The sequence below is a fragment of the Mixophyes fleayi genome, chromosome 7 (genome assembly GCF_038048845.1).
Source record: "Mixophyes fleayi isolate aMixFle1 chromosome 7, aMixFle1.hap1, whole genome shotgun sequence".
Classification (NCBI taxonomy): Eukaryota; Metazoa; Chordata; class Amphibia; order Anura; family Limnodynastidae; genus Mixophyes; species Mixophyes fleayi.
Window position 1 is genome coordinate 85455938 of NC_134408.1, and position 19476 is coordinate 85475413.

Below are 19476 nucleotides of genomic sequence, written 5' to 3' on the forward strand. Positions count from 1 at the left end.
GTCTAGCTATCATAATTTAGCCCAGATCCTCACGCTTGCCCATGTTTTCTGCTTCCAACATATCAACTTCAAGAACTGACTGTTCACCTGCTGCTTAATATATTCCACCCATTGACAGGCTGTCACTTTAACAAGATAACCAATGATATTTACATCACTCGTCAGTATTTGAATGTTGAGCCTGATAGATATATATATATTGTTTTATATATATATATATATATATATATATATATATACACATATATATGTATATGTGTATAAATATATATATATATATATATATATATATATAATTTATTTTAATTCTTTATTCTGCATAGGATAAATATTACTAGTTCTCCAAATATAATTTGTCACCATCTGATTCATTTATTGTTGTAAATAATCTCTTTTCTCTTTGATCTTCAATAAACACGCCCACGGTTTTTCTGCATCATTGCTTTTATCTTCTTTCCTCAACTGGATCAAGACAAAACGCAGTGCCTTCCACAGTCAGTCCCATTTTGAACCCCTCCTGTAAAAGATAGCTAAAGTCAGTGGATTGCTGATTGAACACAGGTATAAATAATTTGCTGTATGGTTGCTCCTATGTCTACAATTCTGCTGGAAATCTAGACATTACATATGGAATGGTATTTGTATGTCTATACATATTTAACACTTTCCCTTAATTTAAAAGAGGAATTTATAAAACAATATTATACATGTCTTCATATTCCCCCCCATTCTTCACTCATATTCTTATTTTTTCTTAAGCACTATAATTATTTCTTTCTCTCAGTACTATAGTAAAATTACTATTGAACCTTAAATATATATTGATTCAATATAAAGGTAAATTTTACACTTTAAATTATCTGAAATAATAATTATTGTTGTTATTTTCGTTGATTTGTAAATCACTACCGTGCTCTGCAATCCAGAGCTATGTGAAAACCGAGCATACATACAACATGGACATACAAGGTAGCCAAACATAAAGTAAAAAACAAAATAAAAAAACAAAGCAAAAAACTAACTTAAAAGAGAGATTTTAAGTGAGGTGGTGACTCCGGGAGAAGGGAACACTGCAAGCTTGGCTTTTGGGCATGCTAAGCTTTAGTTGCATTGGGACATCCATTTTTCACATTTCTCCTCTATCGCTTTTGCTAGGTGTCGTGAACATAGAGAGCTTTCAGTTATTTATAAGGGATAATTCATAACTGCAGTGTAAATAGGTTATATCAAATTAATCCATTGATAAGTTTAAAGTGTAAAATTTAAAGACAGAGAGTCTGATGTAAATGTGTTTGATGACTTTGCACATCCCAGTGTGAGAAGATAGAAGTGTTACCTGGGGGCAGCTTCAAAGAGCTCCCAGTGTGACGTATAGCATAGTTTTGGACAGTTGAATAGACTGTGTGGGGCTGATCAAAGCTGGAGAGCCTTGTAGCCAACATGTGAAAGACTATACAGGTATATAGAAATATGACCTTCAAAAGAAAATGTTGTCATAGTTCATATTTTGGGAAATCTGGGTAGCACTCCATACTGAGGAGCAGATATCACCCCAGGGTTGTGAATGACAGGTATGGGTGGCATCCGTGAACAGCTAAAATCACATATGTCACATTGTCATAATTCCATCATGGTTGGTATTTAAGTGAATGGTTTATTGAAGTGGGAGTTATTTCTCTGGGATATATCTGTGAAGAATTACCGACAGGTCAAGACTTTTGGAATATTTGTGAGCACCCAGGAGACATCCCTGCCTCCCTATTAGCATTAAACACTGGCACTGTAAAGACCATCCCATTTGAGTTTGCTTAAAAACCTGTGTTTTGAAGGGGCAAGGGGTCAATTGATTGATCCCTTGATTTTGTGGGGAAATCAAGCCCCACTGATAAGCTGTCCATCTTCATAGCCAATTCCCCATGGCGCAGATTATGGAACTCACGTAAGTGCTATTCTGAATGTAACTACTTTTTATTTTAAACTGCTTTGCTTGTTATGCCAATCTATTAATTGTTATTCATTATTTTTTTATCTGTATGCCCTGTATTTTTGTATATTAAATCTATAATTTAATAAGTTGTGTGCTTAATACTCTAACGAATCCATTAGCCTGATTATGAAGAGGCAGATTGCTCGACCAAGTTAACCCTTGGATTGCCAGTGTGTGATTTGTTGATACATTTGATTAACAAGCTGTGTGTGCTTGCATTTACATTTGTGTAACAGTCTGGAGGTGTAAAGAGTTAACCCTGTGCGTGCTGGTGTGGGTCTTGCTAGTCTGTGGATAGCTAGAAGCCTGTGTGCCAGTGTGGGACAGTATATTGGGGTCCTATTGCCCGTAACCAATAGGTGGTGGCAAACCTGAAGTGTCTGGGGGTGTGAGAGCGCTGTGTTGGGGGTGCTTCCTTAGGTCTATAACCTGTTTGATAGGTAGAGAGAGACTGTGGGCTGAAATCGTGTGTGACCTCATACAGTGAATACCCCAAAGCCACAGCTGGAGCGTGTTCATGACACTACGGATATTCTTTGTTCTTTGAAATGTAATTTTTGCACTTTTTATGTTACTTAAATTTGCACTGTGAATGTATAGGTATTCCAGCCTATGTCAGAGCATGTAAACACATTAGCTAACACTAGGAATCATGTCTTTCATGCAGGAAACAACGGTAATCAAGTCAACAGTGATTGCTCCATGTCAATGGGGGCGCATTCTGATGCATACGAATAGTGATTTCTATTAGATAACATTACAAATGTGTGCAAATAATTAGTGGATCTCCAACACCTGATTGCTATTTACATGTGAGCCAGGTGCCTCCTGTTTTAACAGAGCTCTAAGATATAACATAGGAAGCACAGCAATGACACCAAAGTGTGTGATAGCTATTGCTATAAATCCTATATTAATGGCACCGATGGGCTAATTTATCAATGGGCAAAAAGCCCCAATGCCAGAGAAAACAGGTGTGTTTTTCAGCGATGTTTTTTCTCGCTTTGCTCAATATATTAAAGGTTTACCACCATCAATAACAATACTTTCATTGGCAATAACCCCATCAGGCGGTATCATTTTTTAGCCTTCACTGGCAATAGCTTCTTCATTTCTTTACATGCAGAAGCCTATTGAGGCAAGACAAGAATCAAGTATTGCGGCAGTATTTGGATCGCTGTTGAGTTATATAAATGGCTAAACCAGATGAAAATACTATTTCTAATGTGAAAAGTATTTTATATTATGTTCTTTTTATACCTTTTTTTTATAACAGTGAATCTAAAAGCCAAAATCTAGACTTTCTGATTTTGTAGTAAATTGTGGAATTATGGCACTTTTTATCACTGCAATAGGCGGCATCTGGAGAAAGGGCCTATTGATAAATAACCCCCTGAAAGTGTTGAAAGCAGAACAACAAACCTGTTGTGCATAGGAAAAAACAATTATCCGCAAAACATTACATTCATCCTTAAACTTACATATTCTGTATATTGTATCCAAACAAAATAGAAACTAGAATTGCTTGTGGTGCTAAAGAGGTTTTAATATTTGTTTACTATTGACTTATGTGATGATACCAGGATGTTTGGGTAGGAACCCAGAAGAAAGTCCTGGTATCAAGGGGTTCAGGATCACACAGGCAAAGAAAAGGTGTAGATACAACGGTATCTTTATTACAGGTAACTGCAAACAATAGCTTATATATATCAAACAATAATTTAAACACCAAACTTCAGCCATCACCCAGTAACACCCCAGTGCTCAATAACCCCAAATTGTTTATAACAAAAATAGGTTTTCTTTACCAGTCCAAGTTATAGGGGAAGGATGATGTCCGTGATTAATAGAATAAGTCAGGCAGAGCAAACAAGTCTGCAAGTCCAGGAAAAGCTTGTAATCCAATAGCCACAATACTCCCAGGTAAAATCCTCAGCACACAGGCAACAGCCGAGACTCGTGGAAAGGGGGGGGTGCCGCGAGTCGGGGGAGGGGGGTATGGTGCTCCATGATCAAAAGCATTGATGGTCAGTGGTTAGCAACAGGCAGCCAATCGCTAGGCTGCCTGTTGCTGTGCAGCAGACAGGAAGCAGGATGTCTTCACTTCCTGTCTGCTGATCTGAGGAGCGAGGAGCGACGCTGGCACAACTACAAGTAAGTGAAGGGGGGAAACTGCCCTGCATATCTATAGGGAGGGGGGAACCTGCCCTGCATATCTATAGGGAGGGGAGAAACTGCCCTGCATATCTATAGGGAGGGGGGGAACTGCCCTGCATATCTATAGGGAGGGGGGGAACTGCCCTGCATATCTAAAGGGAGGGAGAGGGGGGGAACTGCCCTGCATATCTATAGGGAGGGAGAGGGGGGACTGTCATGCATATCTATAGGGAGTGAAAGGGGGGACTGTCATACAAATATATAGAGTGGGAGAGGGGGGTGCTGCCATGAAAATCTATAGGGAGGGAGAGAGGTTGATATGTGTTAAGGAGGGCAGAGGAGGGGGGCTGGGCAGGGGGGCATCGGCCCCACGGGCCGCTCAGAATCACGGCTTTTAGGGCCGCCCGCTCCCTGGAAGTAATATCATTGATGACGCGGCTGCATCACATGTCATGTGATGCGGCCGCCTGTGCGGCGTGTGCCCCTCGGGCTGATGTCCGTCAGCCCACGCCTGGGGGCTGATATATGTGACTGGGGGGAGTTTTGATGTGACGGAGGGGATAACTACAGAGTGGAGGTAAGGAAAATAGATGCAGGGTGGGAGGTAAGGAAAATGGCTGTAGGGGGGGTTAAAGAAAATGGCTGCTGCAGGGGCTAAGGAAAATGGCTGCGGGGGGGGGAGTGGTAAAGGAAAATGGCTGCAGTGGTTATTTAAAAAATAGAGCAGCTTTGGAGGGCATAATCTCATGATTGTGTAGTGGTTACATGGATGCTCTCTGTGGTCTCAGCAATCACTAGAATACTAAATATTAGTGAGATGGGGCTGGTAGAGGTTTGTATTTGATTGACCACAAATATTTAGATATTGCTTATATATGCCTGTACAATGGGGTACTTTTAGCTGGCCATAATGGAGTGTTTTGTTTTAACTAAAGGGCCTAACCATTCAGGGTTTGTTAACATTTTGCATTATAATACATTTTTGCATTTTCAAAACAGGACACCAACTTTCCAGAAGCCAGCGAGAGGATAACAAAATTGCAAGAGAGAAGAGCAAGAACAGGTAAGAGACAATGGCACAATCTGTCTAAATTTGAATGCTGGAGAATACACCTGAACATTCATATTCAGGAGTGTTCCTTTACACTTATAAATTCGGGGGGTGGGGGGGGAGGCTGCGGCCGTATTAGCCTAGGGCGGCCAGAACACTTAATCAGGCCCCGTGTGTGTGTGTGTGTGGCCACTGTCTGTGTGTATTGTGTTTGTGTGTGGCCACTGTCTGTGTGCATTGTGTGTGTGTGTGTGTGTGTGTGTGTGTGGCCACTGTCTGTGTGTATTATGTGTGTGTGTGAGGGGACACTGTGTGCGTGTATTATGTGTGTGTGTGTGTGAGGGGCCACTGCGTGCGTGTATTATGTATGTGTGGGGCCAATGTGTGCGTGTATTATGTGTGTGTGAGGGGCCACTGCGTGCGTGTATTATGTGTGTGTGTGTATTATGTGTATGTGTGAGGGGCCACTACGTGCGTGTCTTATGTGTGTGTGTGAGGGGCCACTACGTGCGTGTATTATGTGTGTGTGTGTGTGAGGGGCCACTACGTGCGTGTATTATGTGTGTGTGTATGTGAGGGGCCACTGCATGCATGTATTATGTGTGTGGGGCCACTGCGTGCGTGTATTATGTGTGTGTGAGGGGCCAGTGCGTGCGTGTATTATGTGTGTGTGTGAGGGGCCATTGCGTGCGTGTATTATGTGTGTGTGTGTGTGTGTGTGTGTGTGTGAGGGGCCACTGCGTGCGTGTATTATGTGTGTGCGAGGGGCCACTGTGTGTGTGAAGGGGGGCCCAAACCGATATCTTGCCTAGGGCTCCATGAGGTGTAAATCCGGCTCTGGTTATAATCCAATTTAATGTTCAGATGAATACATGAAACCCATCTGGCTTTATTTAAGAATAATATGTTTAACTTAAGTTCATTTCATAGGTTTTTATACACACTTAGATTATGTAACCAATGAGGTTAATAAATTAAAGCAACCCAATGTTCAACTAAGCACAAGCAACTTTCATTCTAAGTGTTTAAAATGACAGATGGGGAAAATGATGGCTGTCAGACCCATCGCGTCACAACTTACTAGACAATTTCTCTATATAGGACATATTTCAAAATAATTTATCCCAAAAGGTATCTTGATCTATTGTAATGTAATTAACACATTGTAATGATGCTTATGGGTACAGAGATAAAAATCTGGGATAAGTAGTGCTCTATTTGCACAGACATCTAAATATTAAGGCTTATCCTTCTGCCCAGTGTCGAAGTCAGCAAATTGGACAAAGTCATTTCAATTAAAGTCGAGCAAACTTGGTTGTCTTTGTCTGAAAAGATGCGTACGGTACGCTACGACGTACAAGGGCACGCTACGGCGTGAAAGGGCGTACGCATCCACTACACGTGGCAGCGACAATAATTGGTCTTTTACCATACATTCGCACAAACACGCATACTAATAAAATAGTACACATTAATGGTAGTTGCAACACATAGTCAGTTATGTCGAAATATAGTAGTATTTATATGTTATATTAGAGTTACATGCATATTAGTGAAATACACCGAACAGGTTGAAGGAATCATATCATGAGTAGTATCATATTAAACCTCTTTACATATCCTACTGTTTGGTTCACTCTGCGAAGGGATCGCAGAGTGCATACACAAGTTATGAATGATAGGGAATTATGAACTACTTAAGACTAAGGAATCTTGGCGGGAAGAGCCGAGCATACCCCCTGGAGAGGTGACCCCCTCCTTTGGATTCCTTAGGATGAACTAGCCAATGATTGACAACCCCTTGGACCTTCCTGAGACCTGGACCAATAGATGCAAGCTATACCATCTTCATTGTGTTACTGTATTTCTGTGTGTATATAAGCAGCAGCTTCACATCTAGTGTTCAGACATCTTGTCCCCAGACTTCAGGATTGAATGACTGCACACTGGATCCAGAGCGCCTGCGATAAGTAACGGCTGTATTTATTATCACTTCGCTTGAGCATATTATTCTACTATTTGCGAATAAATCTTTGTGCGTTGGAAACACAAATCGAGGTTCGACAATCGTTATTGGTTAGCGACAATACGCACTTAACAATTTGGGGGCTCGTGAGCTTTGGAGGTTTCGTTGCCGATGATACGCAAGACCAACGGATTTCGGTTCCGCAACAAAGGGTGGAGACGCGTCATATACGGGTAAGAACTAGAGATGGGCGGGTCCGGTTCTCCGAGAACCGAACCCACCCGAACTTTGGGTATCCGAGTACCGAGCTGAGCAGCTCGGTACTCTCCCGCCCATTCCGAATCCAAATCGAGGCCGAACGTCATTGTGACGTTGTCGGATCTCGGGACTCGGTTCTCGCGATACTTCAACTTTATAAATACACGCCTCCACAGCAATCCATCGCCATTTGACAGAGGGAGAGAGCAGGGTGTAGTCATAGGCTAATTAGAGCAGGGACAGAGAATACAATATTGTTCTTGCAATTGCTCTAACCAAAATCGCTAGTGCAGAGAGGAGGATAGAGGTTTATTATTTTTTCTTCATATTTGGCACTCCCCAGCGCTTTTGGGGTGTCCCCCATAATTGTGCATTAATATTTCTGGCTGTCAAAAGTCATATCTGTCAGCAGTATCTACTAAATAATTTGTAGCACACCTCAGTGCTTTTGGGGTGTCCTCCCTAATTGTGCATTAATATTTCTGGCTGTCAAAAGTCATATCTGTCAGCAGTATCTACTAAATAATTTGTAGCACTCCTCAGTGCTTTTGGGGTGTCCTCCCTAATTGTGCATTAATATTTCTGGCTGTCAAAAGTCATATCTGTCAGCAGTATCTACTAAATAATTTGTAGCACACCTCAGTGCTTTTGGGGTGTCCTCCCTAATTGTGCATTAATATTTCTGGCTGTCAAAAGTCATATCTGTCAGCAGTATCTACTAAATAATTTTTAGCACTCCTCAGTGTTTTTGGGGTGTCCTCCCTAATTGTGCATTAATATTTCTGGCTGTCAAAAGTCATATCTGTCAGCAGTATCTACTAAATAATTTTTAGCACTCCTCAGTGTTTTTGGGGTGTCCTCCCTAATTGTGCATTAATATTTCTGGCTGTCAAAAGTCATATCTGTCAGCAGTATCTACTAAATAATTTTTAGCACTCCTCAGTGTTTTTGGGGTGTCCTCCCTAATTGTGCATTAATATTTCTGGCTGTCAAAAGTCATATCTGTCAGCAGTATCTACTAAATAATTTTTAGCACTCCTCAGTGTTTTTGGGGTGTCCTCCCTAATTGTGCATTAATATTTCTGGCTGTCAAAAGTCATATCTGTCAGCAGTATCTACTAAATAATTTGTAGCACACCTCAGTGCTTTTGGGGTGTCCTCCCTAATTGTGCATTAATATTTCTGGCTGTCAAAAGTCATATCTGTCAGCAGTATCTACTAAATAATTTGTAGCACTCCTCAGTGCTTTTGGGGTGTCCTCCCTAATTGTGCATTAATATTTCTGGCTGTCAAAAGTCATATCTGTCAGCAGTATCTACTAAATAATTTGTAGCACACCTCAGTGCTTTTGGGGTGTCCTCCCTAATTGTGCATTAATATTTCTGGCTGTCAAAAGTCATATCTGTCAGCAGTATCTACTAAATAATTTTTAGCACTCCTCAGTGTTTTTGGGGTGTCCTCCCTAATTGTGCATTAATATTTCTGGCTGTCAAAAGTCATATCTGTCAGCAGTATCTACTAAATAATTTTTAGCACTCCTCAGTGTTTTTGGGGTGTCCTCCCTAATTGTGCATTAATATTTCTGGCTGTCAAAAGTCATATCTGTCAGCAGTATCTACTAAATAATTTTTAGCACTCCTCAGTGCTTTTGGGGTGTCCTCCCTAATTGTGCATTAATATTTCTGGCTGTCAAAAGTCATATCTGTCAGCAGTATCTACTAAATAATTTTTAGCACTCCTCAGTGCTTTTGGGGTGTCCTCCCTAATTGTGCATTAATATTTCTGGCTGTCAAAAGTCATAACTGTCAGCAGAATCTACTAAATAATTTTTAGCACTCCTCAGTGCTTTTGGGGTGTCCTCCCTAATTGTGCATTAATATTTCTGGCTGTCAAAAGTCATAACTGTCAGCAGAATCTACTAAATAATTTTTAGCACTCCCCAGTGGTTTGCGCTCAGAATGGATTCAAAGCAGTCCACATATGATCTAAATGAGCAACCAGGTTCTGTCACCAGTCCTGATGTTAGTGTTCCCAGTACGTCATCTGGCCAAGGCGATGTCAAACAACAGAGTGTTTTCAAATTAGTGCAAAAAACAAAAAACAAAAAAAAATTTACTGTATTGAAGCGAAAAAGAAGTGTAACTGAGCAAAAGTTAAGTGACGATACAAAAAAAATTGCAAGCATGCCATTCTACACACGCAGTGGCAAAGAGAGAATGAGGCCTTCACCTTTGGCTATTAGTGGCAGATCCCAAAAAGTTACCCAGCCTACAATTGGTGCACAACTACTGTTACGCGTCAAAGCCGAGCTGCAAGATAACAGTGAGGCATTACAGGAGAATATTTGCTCTGATTCACAAATGACAACAATCCCTGTGGAGAGTCCATCCAACAGTGGGATGTCTAATCGTGAGCATTCTGCTGATGTGTGCCTTAATAGCCCGAGTGTAGCCGGTGATACCCAAATTGAGGATGCCACTTTGGAATTAGAAGAGGATGAGGGGGAGATTTGTGTAGGCGACGAGGGCGCTAATGAGGATGTTGATGAGGATGAGGTTGTTTGTGTAAGTCCTGCACCAGTGGCAGCAGTTCTGGCACGTGACAAGAAAAAGGCCATTGTCATGCCTGGGCATAAAACAAAAAAATCCACTTCTTATGTGTGGAATTATTTCTACCCAAATCCAGACAACAATTGTATAGCCATTTGTAGTGTATGTCAAGCCACAGTCAGTCGAGGGAGGGACCTTAACCATCTTGGAACCTCGTCTATGTTACGCCATTTAACGAGAGTTCATGGCAAAGTGTTGGGAAAAGCTGAAAGTTCTTCCCAAAAGAATACAAGCACTCCCTCATCAGCTAAGACCCTCCGCTCACCGACATACCGACGGCTACAAAATACACCCACCACACCATCCTCATCAATATCCTCAGTAGCGCTCGGAGTTAGCCCGGCATCCCACTTAAGGCTGGATGACTCCGGCACTATTATTGATTCCTCTGAAGAAAGCGTTAGTCCTGCTCCTGCTGTTGCTGCTGCTGGGGGTGAATCGTCATCCCAGAGGCAGGTGAATAAAATGAGCAGTCCTACATTTCAGCAATTAACTGTGAAACAATCATTTGCGAGGGGAAGCAAATATGACAGCAGTCACCCAGTCGCCAAGCGAATCACAGACGCCATGGCTGCAATGTTAGTGTTAGATCTGCGTCCAATCTCCACAATAAACGCAGCTGGTTTTTCACAGTTAATTGAGGTTTTGTGTCCGCGTTACAGAATTCCATCGCGACACCATTTCTCCCGTAAAGCTATTCCACAACTATACCAAAAAGTGTGTAAAAATGTAGAGATTGCGCTGAAAAATGCCATTCTGCCCACTGTTCACTTAACCACAGATATGTGGACAAGTGGAAGTGGCCAAACCAAAGACTATATGACTGTGACAGCCCACTGGGTTGGTCATTCACCTTCACCAGCAGGAACAGCAGCAGCATGTACACCACTATGTAACATTTGTCACAGGCAGGCCACTCTTTGTATCACCGGCTTCACTAACAGGCATACGGCTGACAATTTGTTACGCAAACTGAGAGATGTGATTGATGCATGGCTTATACCACTCGGACTCTCCCCAGGGTATGTCATTTCAGATAACGCCAACAATATAGTGCGAGCATTACAGCTGGGTGATTTCCAACATATTCCCTGTTTTGCTCACACCATCAACTTGGTGGTGCAGAGCTTCCTACGAAATAACCGTGAGGTGCAGGAGATGCTTTCGGTGGCCCGTAAAATTTCAGGCCATTTCAGGCATTCAGCCACAGCATGTAGGAGATTACAGCAGCTCCAAGAGCAGTTTAACTTGCCCTGCCACCAACTTAAGCAAGAGGTGGTAACTCGGTGGAATTCCACCCTGTACATGCCTCAGAGGATGGAGGAACAGCGCAAAGCCATCCAAGCATATTGCACAAGTCATGACATTGGGAAAGGAGGGGGGATGTATTTCACTCTTGCACAGTGGGGAATCCTTTCAGTGCTGTGCAAGGTGCTGAAACCATTTGAAGTTGTGACATGTGAGGTCAGTGCTGACTCTGCTAGTTTGAGCCAAGTCATTCCTTTAATTAGACTATTGGAAAAGCAGCTTGAGAAAATGAAGGAGGAGCTGAAAGCAAGCAATTCAGCAAAGTATGTTGGCCTTGTCGATCAAGTACTTAATTCGCTTCACAATGATCCTCGAGTTATTAAGATCTTGAACTCGGATCAGTACGTTTTGGCCACTGTGCTTGATCCAAGGTTTAAAACCTACATTGAGTCTTTACTTGTAAATGAGCGAGATGTGAACTTTTGCAAGGAGCTATTGCTCAGCAAGTTCCATCATGGTTGGTATTTAAGTGAATGGTTTATTGAAGTGGGAGTTATTTCTCTGGGATATATCTGTGAAGAATTACCGACAGGTCAAGACTTTTGGAATATTTGTGAGCACCCATGTCATGTGATGCGGCCGCCTGTGCGGCGTGTGCCCCCCGGGCTGATGTCCGTCAGCCCACGCCTGGGGGCTGATATATGTGACTGGGGGGAGTTTTGATGTGACGGGGGGGATAACTACAGAGTGGAGGTAAGGAAAATAGATGCAGGGTGGGAGGTAAGGAAAATGGCTGTAGGGGGGGTTAAAGAAAATGGCTGCTGCAGGGGCTAAGGAAAATGGCTGCGGGGGGGGGAGTGGTAAAGGAAAATGGCTGCAGTGGTTATTTAAAAAATAGAGCAGCTTTGGAGGGCATAATCTCATGATTGTGTAGTGGTTACATGGATGCTCTCTGTGGTCTCAGCAATCACTAGAATACTAAATATTAGTGAGATGGGGCTGGTAGAGGTTTGTATTTGATTGACCACAAATATTTAGATATTGCTTATATATGCCTGTACAATGGGGTACTTTTAGCTGGCCATAATGGAGTGTTTTGTTTTAACTAAAGGGCCTAACCATTCAGGGTTTGTTAACATTTTGCATTATAATACATTTTTGCATTTTCAAAACAGGACACCAACTTTCCAGAAGCCAGCGAGAGGATAACAAAATTGCAAGAGAGAAGAGCAAGAACAGGTAAGAGACAATGGCACAATCTGTCTAAATTTGAATGCTGGAGAATACACCTGAACATTCATATTCAGGAGTGTTCCTTTACACTTATAAATTCGGGGGGCGCTACGGCCGTATTAGCCTAGGGCGGCCAGAACACTTAATCAGGCCCCGTGTGTGTGTGTGTGTGGCCACTGTCTGTGTGTATTGTGTTTGTGTGTGGCCACTGTCTGTGTGCATTGTGTGTGTGTGTGTGTGTGTGTGTGGCCACTGTCTGTGTGTATTATGTGTGTGTGTGAGGGGACACTGTGTGCGTGTATTATGTGTGTGTGTGTGTGAGGGGCCACTGCGTGCGTGTATTATGTATGTGTGGGGCCAATGTGTGCGTGTATTATGTGTGTGTGAGGGGCCACTGCGTGCGTGTATTATGTGTGTGTGTGTATTATGTGTATGTGTGAGGGGCCACTACGTGCGTGTCTTATGTGTGTGTGTGAGGGGCCACTACGTGCGTGTATTATGTGTGTGTGTGTGTGAGGGGCCACTACGTGCGTGTATTATGTGTGTGTGTATGTGAGGGGCCACTGCATGCATGTATTATGTGTGTGGGGCCACTGCGTGCGTGTATTATGTGTGTGTGAGGGGCCAGTGCGTGCGTGTATTATGTGTGTGTGTGAGGGGCCATTGCGTGCGTGTATTATGTGTGTGTGTGTGTGTGTGTGAGGGGCCACTGCGTGCGTGTATTATGTGTGTGCGAGGGGCCACTGTGTGTGTGAAGGGGGGCCCAAACCGATATCTTGCCTAGGGCTCCATGAGGTGTAAATCCGGCTCTGGTTATAATCCAATTTAATGTTCAGATGAATACATGAAACCCATCTGGCTTTATTTAAGAATAATATGTTTAACTTAAGTTCATTTCATAGGTTTTTATACACACTTAGATTATGTAACCAATGAGGTTAATAAATTAAAGCAACCCAATGTTCAACTAAGCACAAGCAACTTTCATTCTAAGTGTTTAAAATGACAGATGGGGAAAATGATGGCTGTCAGACCCATCGCGTCACAACTTACTAGACAATTTCTCTATATAGGACATATTTCAAAATAATTTATCCCAAAAGGTATCTTGATCTATTGTAATGTAATTAACACATTGTAATGATGCTTATGGGTACAGAGATAAAAATCTGGGATAAGTAGTGCTCTATTTGCACAGACATCTAAATATTAAGGCTTATCCTTCTGCCCAGTGTCGAAGTCAGCAAATTGGACAAAGTCATTTCAATTAAAGTCGAGCAAACTTGGTTGTCTTTGTCTGAAAAGATGCGTACGGTACGCTACGACGTACAAGGGCACGCTACGGCGTGAAAGGGCGTACGCATCCACTACACGTGGCAGCGACAATAATTGGTCTTTTACCATACATTCGCACAAACACGCATACTAATAAAATAGTACACATTAATGGTAGTTGCAACACATAGTCAGTTATGTCGAAATATAGTAGTATTTATATGTTATATTAGAGTTACATGCATATTAGTGAAATACACCGAACAGGTTGAAGGAATCATATCATGAGTAGTATCATATTAAACCTCTTTACATATCCTACTGTTTGGTTCACTCTGCGAAGGGATCGCAGAGTGCATACACAAGTTATGAATGATAGGGAATTATGAACTACTTAAGACTAAGGAATCTTGGCGGGAAGAGCCGAGCATACCCCCTGGAGAGGTGACCCCCTCCTTTGGATTCCTTAGGATGAACTAGCCAATGATTGACAACCCCTTGGACCTTCCTGAGACCTGGACCAATAGATGCAAGCTATACCATCTTCATTGTGTTACTGTATTTCTGTGTGTATATAAGCAGCAGCTTCACATCTAGTGTTCAGACATCTTGTCCCCAGACTTCAGGATTGAATGACTGCACACTGGATCCAGAGCGCCTGCGATAAGTAACGGCTGTATTTATTATCACTTCGCTTGAGCATATTATTCTACTATTTGCGAATAAATCTTTGTGCGTTGGAAACACAAATCGAGGTTCGACAATCGTTATTGGTTAGCGACAATACGCACTTAACAATTTGGGGGGTCGTGAGCTTTGGAGGTTTCGTTGCCGATGATACGCAAGACCAACGGATTTCGGTTCCGCAACAAAGGGTGGAGACGCGTCATATACGGGTAAGAACTAGAGATGGGCGGGTCCGGTTCTCCGAGAACCGAACCCACCCGAACTTTGGGTATCCGAGTACCGAGCTGAGCAGCTCGGTACTCTCCCGCCCATTCCGAATCCAAATCGAGGCCGAACGTCATTGTGACGTTGTCGGATCTCGGGACTCGGTTCTCGCGATACTTCAACTTTATAAATACACGCCTCCACAGCAATCCATCGCCATTTGACAGAGGGAGAGAGCAGGGTGTAGTCATAGGCTAATTAGAGCAGGGACAGAGAATACAATATTGTTCTTGCAATTGCTCTAACCAAAATCGCTAGTGCAGAGAGGAGGATAGAGGTTTATTATTTTTTCTTCATATTTGGCACTCCCCAGCGCTTTTGGGGTGTCCCCCATAATTGTGCATTAATATTTCTGGCTGTCAAAAGTCATATCTGTCAGCAGTATCTACTAAATAATTTGTAGCACACCTCAGTGCTTTTGGGGTGTCCTCCCTAATTGTGCATTAATATTTCTGGCTGTCAAAAGTCATATCTGTCAGCAGTATCTACTAAATAATTTGTAGCACTCCTCAGTGCTTTTGGGGTGTCCTCCCTAATTGTGCATTAATATTTCTGGCTGTCAAAAGTCATATCTGTCAGCAGTATCTACTAAATAATTTGTAGCACACCTCAGTGCTTTTGGGGTGTCCTCCCTAATTGTGCATTAATATTTCTGGCTGTCAAAAGTCATATCTGTCAGCAGTATCTACTAAATAATTTTTAGCACTCCTCAGTGTTTTTGGGGTGTCCTCCCTAATTGTGCATTAATATTTCTGGCTGTCAAAAGTCATATCTGTCAGCAGTATCTACTAAATAATTTTTAGCACTCCTCAGTGTTTTTGGGGTGTCCTCCCTAATTGTGCATTAATATTTCTGGCTGTCAAAAGTCATATCTGTCAGCAGTATCTACTAAATAATTTTTAGCACTCCTCAGTGTTTTTGGGGTGTCCTCCATAATTGTGCATTAATATTTCTGGCTGTCAAAAGTCATATCTGTCAGCAGTATCTACTAAATAATTTTTAGCACTCCTCAGTGTTTTTGGGGTGTCCTCCCTAATTGTGCATTAATATTTCTGGCTGTCAAAAGTCATATCTGTCAGCAGTATCTACTAAATAATTTGTAGCACACCTCAGTGCTTTTGGGGTGTCCTCCCTAATTGTGCATTAATATTTCTGGCTGTCAAAAGTCATATCTGTCAGCAGTATCTACTAAATAATTTGTAGCACTCCTCAGTGCTTTTGGGGTGTCCTCCCTAATTGTGCATTAATATTTCTGGCTGTCAAAAGTCATATCTGTCAGCAGTATCTACTAAATAATTTGTAGCACACCTCAGTGCTTTTGGGGTGTCCTCCCTAATTGTGCATTAATATTTCTGGCTGTCAAAAGTCATATCTGTCAGCAGTATCTACTAAATAATTTTTAGCACTCCTCAGTGTTTTTGGGGTGTCCTCCCTAATTGTGCATTAATATTTCTGGCTGTCAAAAGTCATATCTGTCAGCAGTATCTACTAAATAATTTTTAGCACTCCTCAGTGTTTTTGGGGTGTCCTCCCTAATTGTGCATTAATATTTCTGGCTGTCAAAAGTCATATCTGTCAGCAGTATCTACTAAATAATTTTTAGCACTCCTCAGTGCTTTTGGGGTGTCCTCCCTAATTGTGCATTAATATTTCTGGCTGTCAAAAGTCATATCTGTCAGCAGTATCTACTAAATAATTTTTAGCACTCCTCAGTGCTTTTGGGGTGTCCTCCCTAATTGTGCATTAATATTTCTGGCTGTCAAAAGTCATAACTGTCAGCAGAATCTACTAAATAATTTTTAGCACTCCTCAGTGCTTTTGGGGTGTCCTCCCTAATTGTGCATTAATATTTCTGGCTGTCAAAAGTCATAACTGTCAGCAGAATCTACTAAATAATTTTTAGCACTCCCCAGTGGTTTGCGCTCAGAATGGATTCAAAGCAGTCCACATATGATCTAAATGAGCAACCAGGTTCTGTCACCAGTCCTGATGTTAGTGTTCCCAGTACGTCATCTGGCCAAGGCGATGTCAAACAACAGAGTGTTTTCAAATTAGTGCAAAAAACAAAAAACAAAAAAAAATTTACTGTATTGAAGCGAAAAAGAAGTGTAACTGAGCAAAAGTTAAGTGACGATACAAAAAAAATTGCAAGCATGCCATTCTACACACGCAGTGGCAAAGAGAGAATGAGGCCTTCACCTTTGGCTATTAGTGGCAGATCCCAAAAAGTTACCCAGCCTACAATTGGTGCACAACTACTGTTACGCGTCAAAGCCGAGCTGCAAGATAACAGTGAGGCATTACAGGAGAATATTTGCTCTGATTCACAAATGACAACAATCCCTGTGGAGAGTCCATCCAACAGTGGGATGTCTAATCGTGAGCATTCTGCTGATGTGTGCCTTAATAGCCCGAGTGTAGCCGGTGATACCCAAATTGAGGATGCCACTTTGGAATTAGAAGAGGATGAGGGGGAGATTTGTGTAGGCGACGAGGGCGCTAATGAGGATGTTGATGAGGATGAGGTTGTTTGTGTAAGTCCTGCACCAGTGGCAGCAGTTCTGGCACGTGACAAGAAAAAGGCCATTGTCATGCCTGGGCATAAAACAAAAAAATCCACTTCTTATGTGTGGAATTATTTCTACCCAAATCCAGACAACAATTGTATAGCCATTTGTAGTGTATGTCAAGCCACAGTCAGTCGAGGGAGGGACCTTAACCATCTTGGAACCTCGTCTATGTTACGCCATTTAACGAGAGTTCATGGCAAAGTGTTGGGAAAAGCTGAAAGTTCTTCCCAAAAGAATACAAGCACTCCCTCATCAGCTAAGACCCTCCGCTCACCGACATACCGACGGCTACAAAATACACCCACCACACCATCCTCATCAATATCCTCAGTAGCGCTCGGAGTTAGCCCGGCATCCCACTTAAGGCTGGATGACTCCGGCACTATTATTGATTCCTCTGAAGAAAGCGTTAGTCCTGCTCCTGCTGTTGCTGCTGCTGGGGGTGAATCGTCATCCCAGAGGCAGGTGAATAAAATGAGCAGTCCTACATTTCAGCAATTAACTGTGAAACAATCATTTGCGAGGGGAAGCAAATATGACAGCAGTCACCCAGTCGCCAAGCGAATCACAGACGCCATGGCTGCAATGTTAGTGTTAGATCTGCGTCCAATCTCCACAATAAACGCAGCTGGTTTTTCACAGTTAATTGAGGTTTTGTGTCCGCGTTACAGAATTCCATCGCGACACCATTTCTCCCGTAAAGCTATTCCACAACTATACCAAAAAGTGTGTAAAAATGTAGAGATTGCGCTGAAAAATGCCATTCTGCCCACTGTTCACTTAACCACAGATATGTGGACAAGTGGAAGTGGCCAAACCAAAGACTATATGACTGTGACAGCCCACTGGGTTGGTCATTCACCTTCACCAGCAGGAACAGCAGCAGCATGTACACCACTATGTAACATTTGTCACAGGCAGGCCACTCTTTGTATCACCGGCTTCACTAACAGGCATACGGCTGACAATTTGTTACGCAAACTGAGAGATGTGATTGATGCATGGCTTATACCACTCGGACTCTCCCCAGGGTATGTCATTTCAGATAACGCCAACAATATAGTGCGAGCATTACAGCTGGGTGATTTCCAACATATTCCCTGTTTTGCTCACACCATCAACTTGGTGGTGCAGAGCTTCCTACGAAATAACCGTGAGGTGCAGGAGATGCTTTCGGTGGCCCGTAAAATTTCAGGCCATTTCAGGCATTCAGCCACAGCATGTAGGAGATTACAGCAGCTCCAAGAGCAGTTTAACTTGCCCTGCCACCAACTTAAGCAAGAGGTGGTAACTCGGTGGAATTCCACCCTGTACATGCCTCAGAGGATGGAGGAACAGCGCAAAGCCATCCAAGCATATTGCACAAGTTATGACATTGGGAAAGGAGGGGGGATGTATTTCACTCTTGCACAGTGGGGAATCCTTTCAGTGCTGTGCAAGGTGCTGAAACCATTTGAAGTTGTGACATGTGAGGTCAGTGCTGACTCTGCTAGTTTGAGCCAAGTCATTCCTTTAATTAGACTATTGGAAAAGCAGCTTGAGAAAATGAAGGAGGAGCTGAAAGCAAGCAATTCAGCAAAGTATGTTGGCCTTGTCGATCAAGTACTTAATTCGCTTCACAATGATCCTCGAGTTATTAAGATCTTGAACTCGGATCAGTACGTTTTGGCCACTGTGCTTGATCCAAGGTTTAAAACCTACATTGAGTCTTTACTTGTAAATGAGCGAGATGTGAACTTTTGCAAGGAGCTATTGCTCAGCAAGTTGGCCGCTGAACTGGGCCTCGGCTTCACGACGTGTCCTCCTTCACTTTCTCAAGCTGTTGCTCGTAAAAAATTAAATTTCCAAAAAAGAAGCAGGGAAGACACAGGGGGCAGACGAGAACAATTTAACATCTTTTCAAAAAAATGTGTCACTTTGCCCATAACTCCATCCAATATGAGTATAAACATGCAAAGGATGGTGGAGGATTACTTTCAAGAGGTAGTTGATATGGAAATGTCAGACAGTCCCTTTCCTTACTGGGAAGAAAAGCAGGCCATTTGGAAACCCATGTACAAACTTGCTTTGCAATACCTAAGCTGCCCACCCTCCAGTGTGTACTCTGAACGAGTGTTCAGCACAGCAGGGAACTTAGTCAGTGATCGCCGTAGAAGGTTACTTCCCAAAAA

At 42.5% G+C, this 19476-nt stretch overlaps 1 protein-coding gene across 2 annotated transcripts in view; it reads right to left on the reverse strand.

The window, feature by feature from the left end:
* Positions 1-349: 349 nt before the first annotated feature.
* The window catches only part of GULP1 (GULP PTB domain containing engulfment adaptor 1), a 918177-nt gene continuing 899050 nt past the window's right edge, over positions 350-19476 (reverse strand). For both annotated transcript variants that reach the window (XM_075180055.1, XM_075180054.1), the window contains one exon: positions 350-517. In XM_075180055.1, the coding sequence (XP_075036156.1) occupies positions 446-517 (72 nt within the window). In that variant the 3' untranslated portion in view covers positions 350-445. The remainder of the gene's footprint in view (positions 518-19476) is intronic.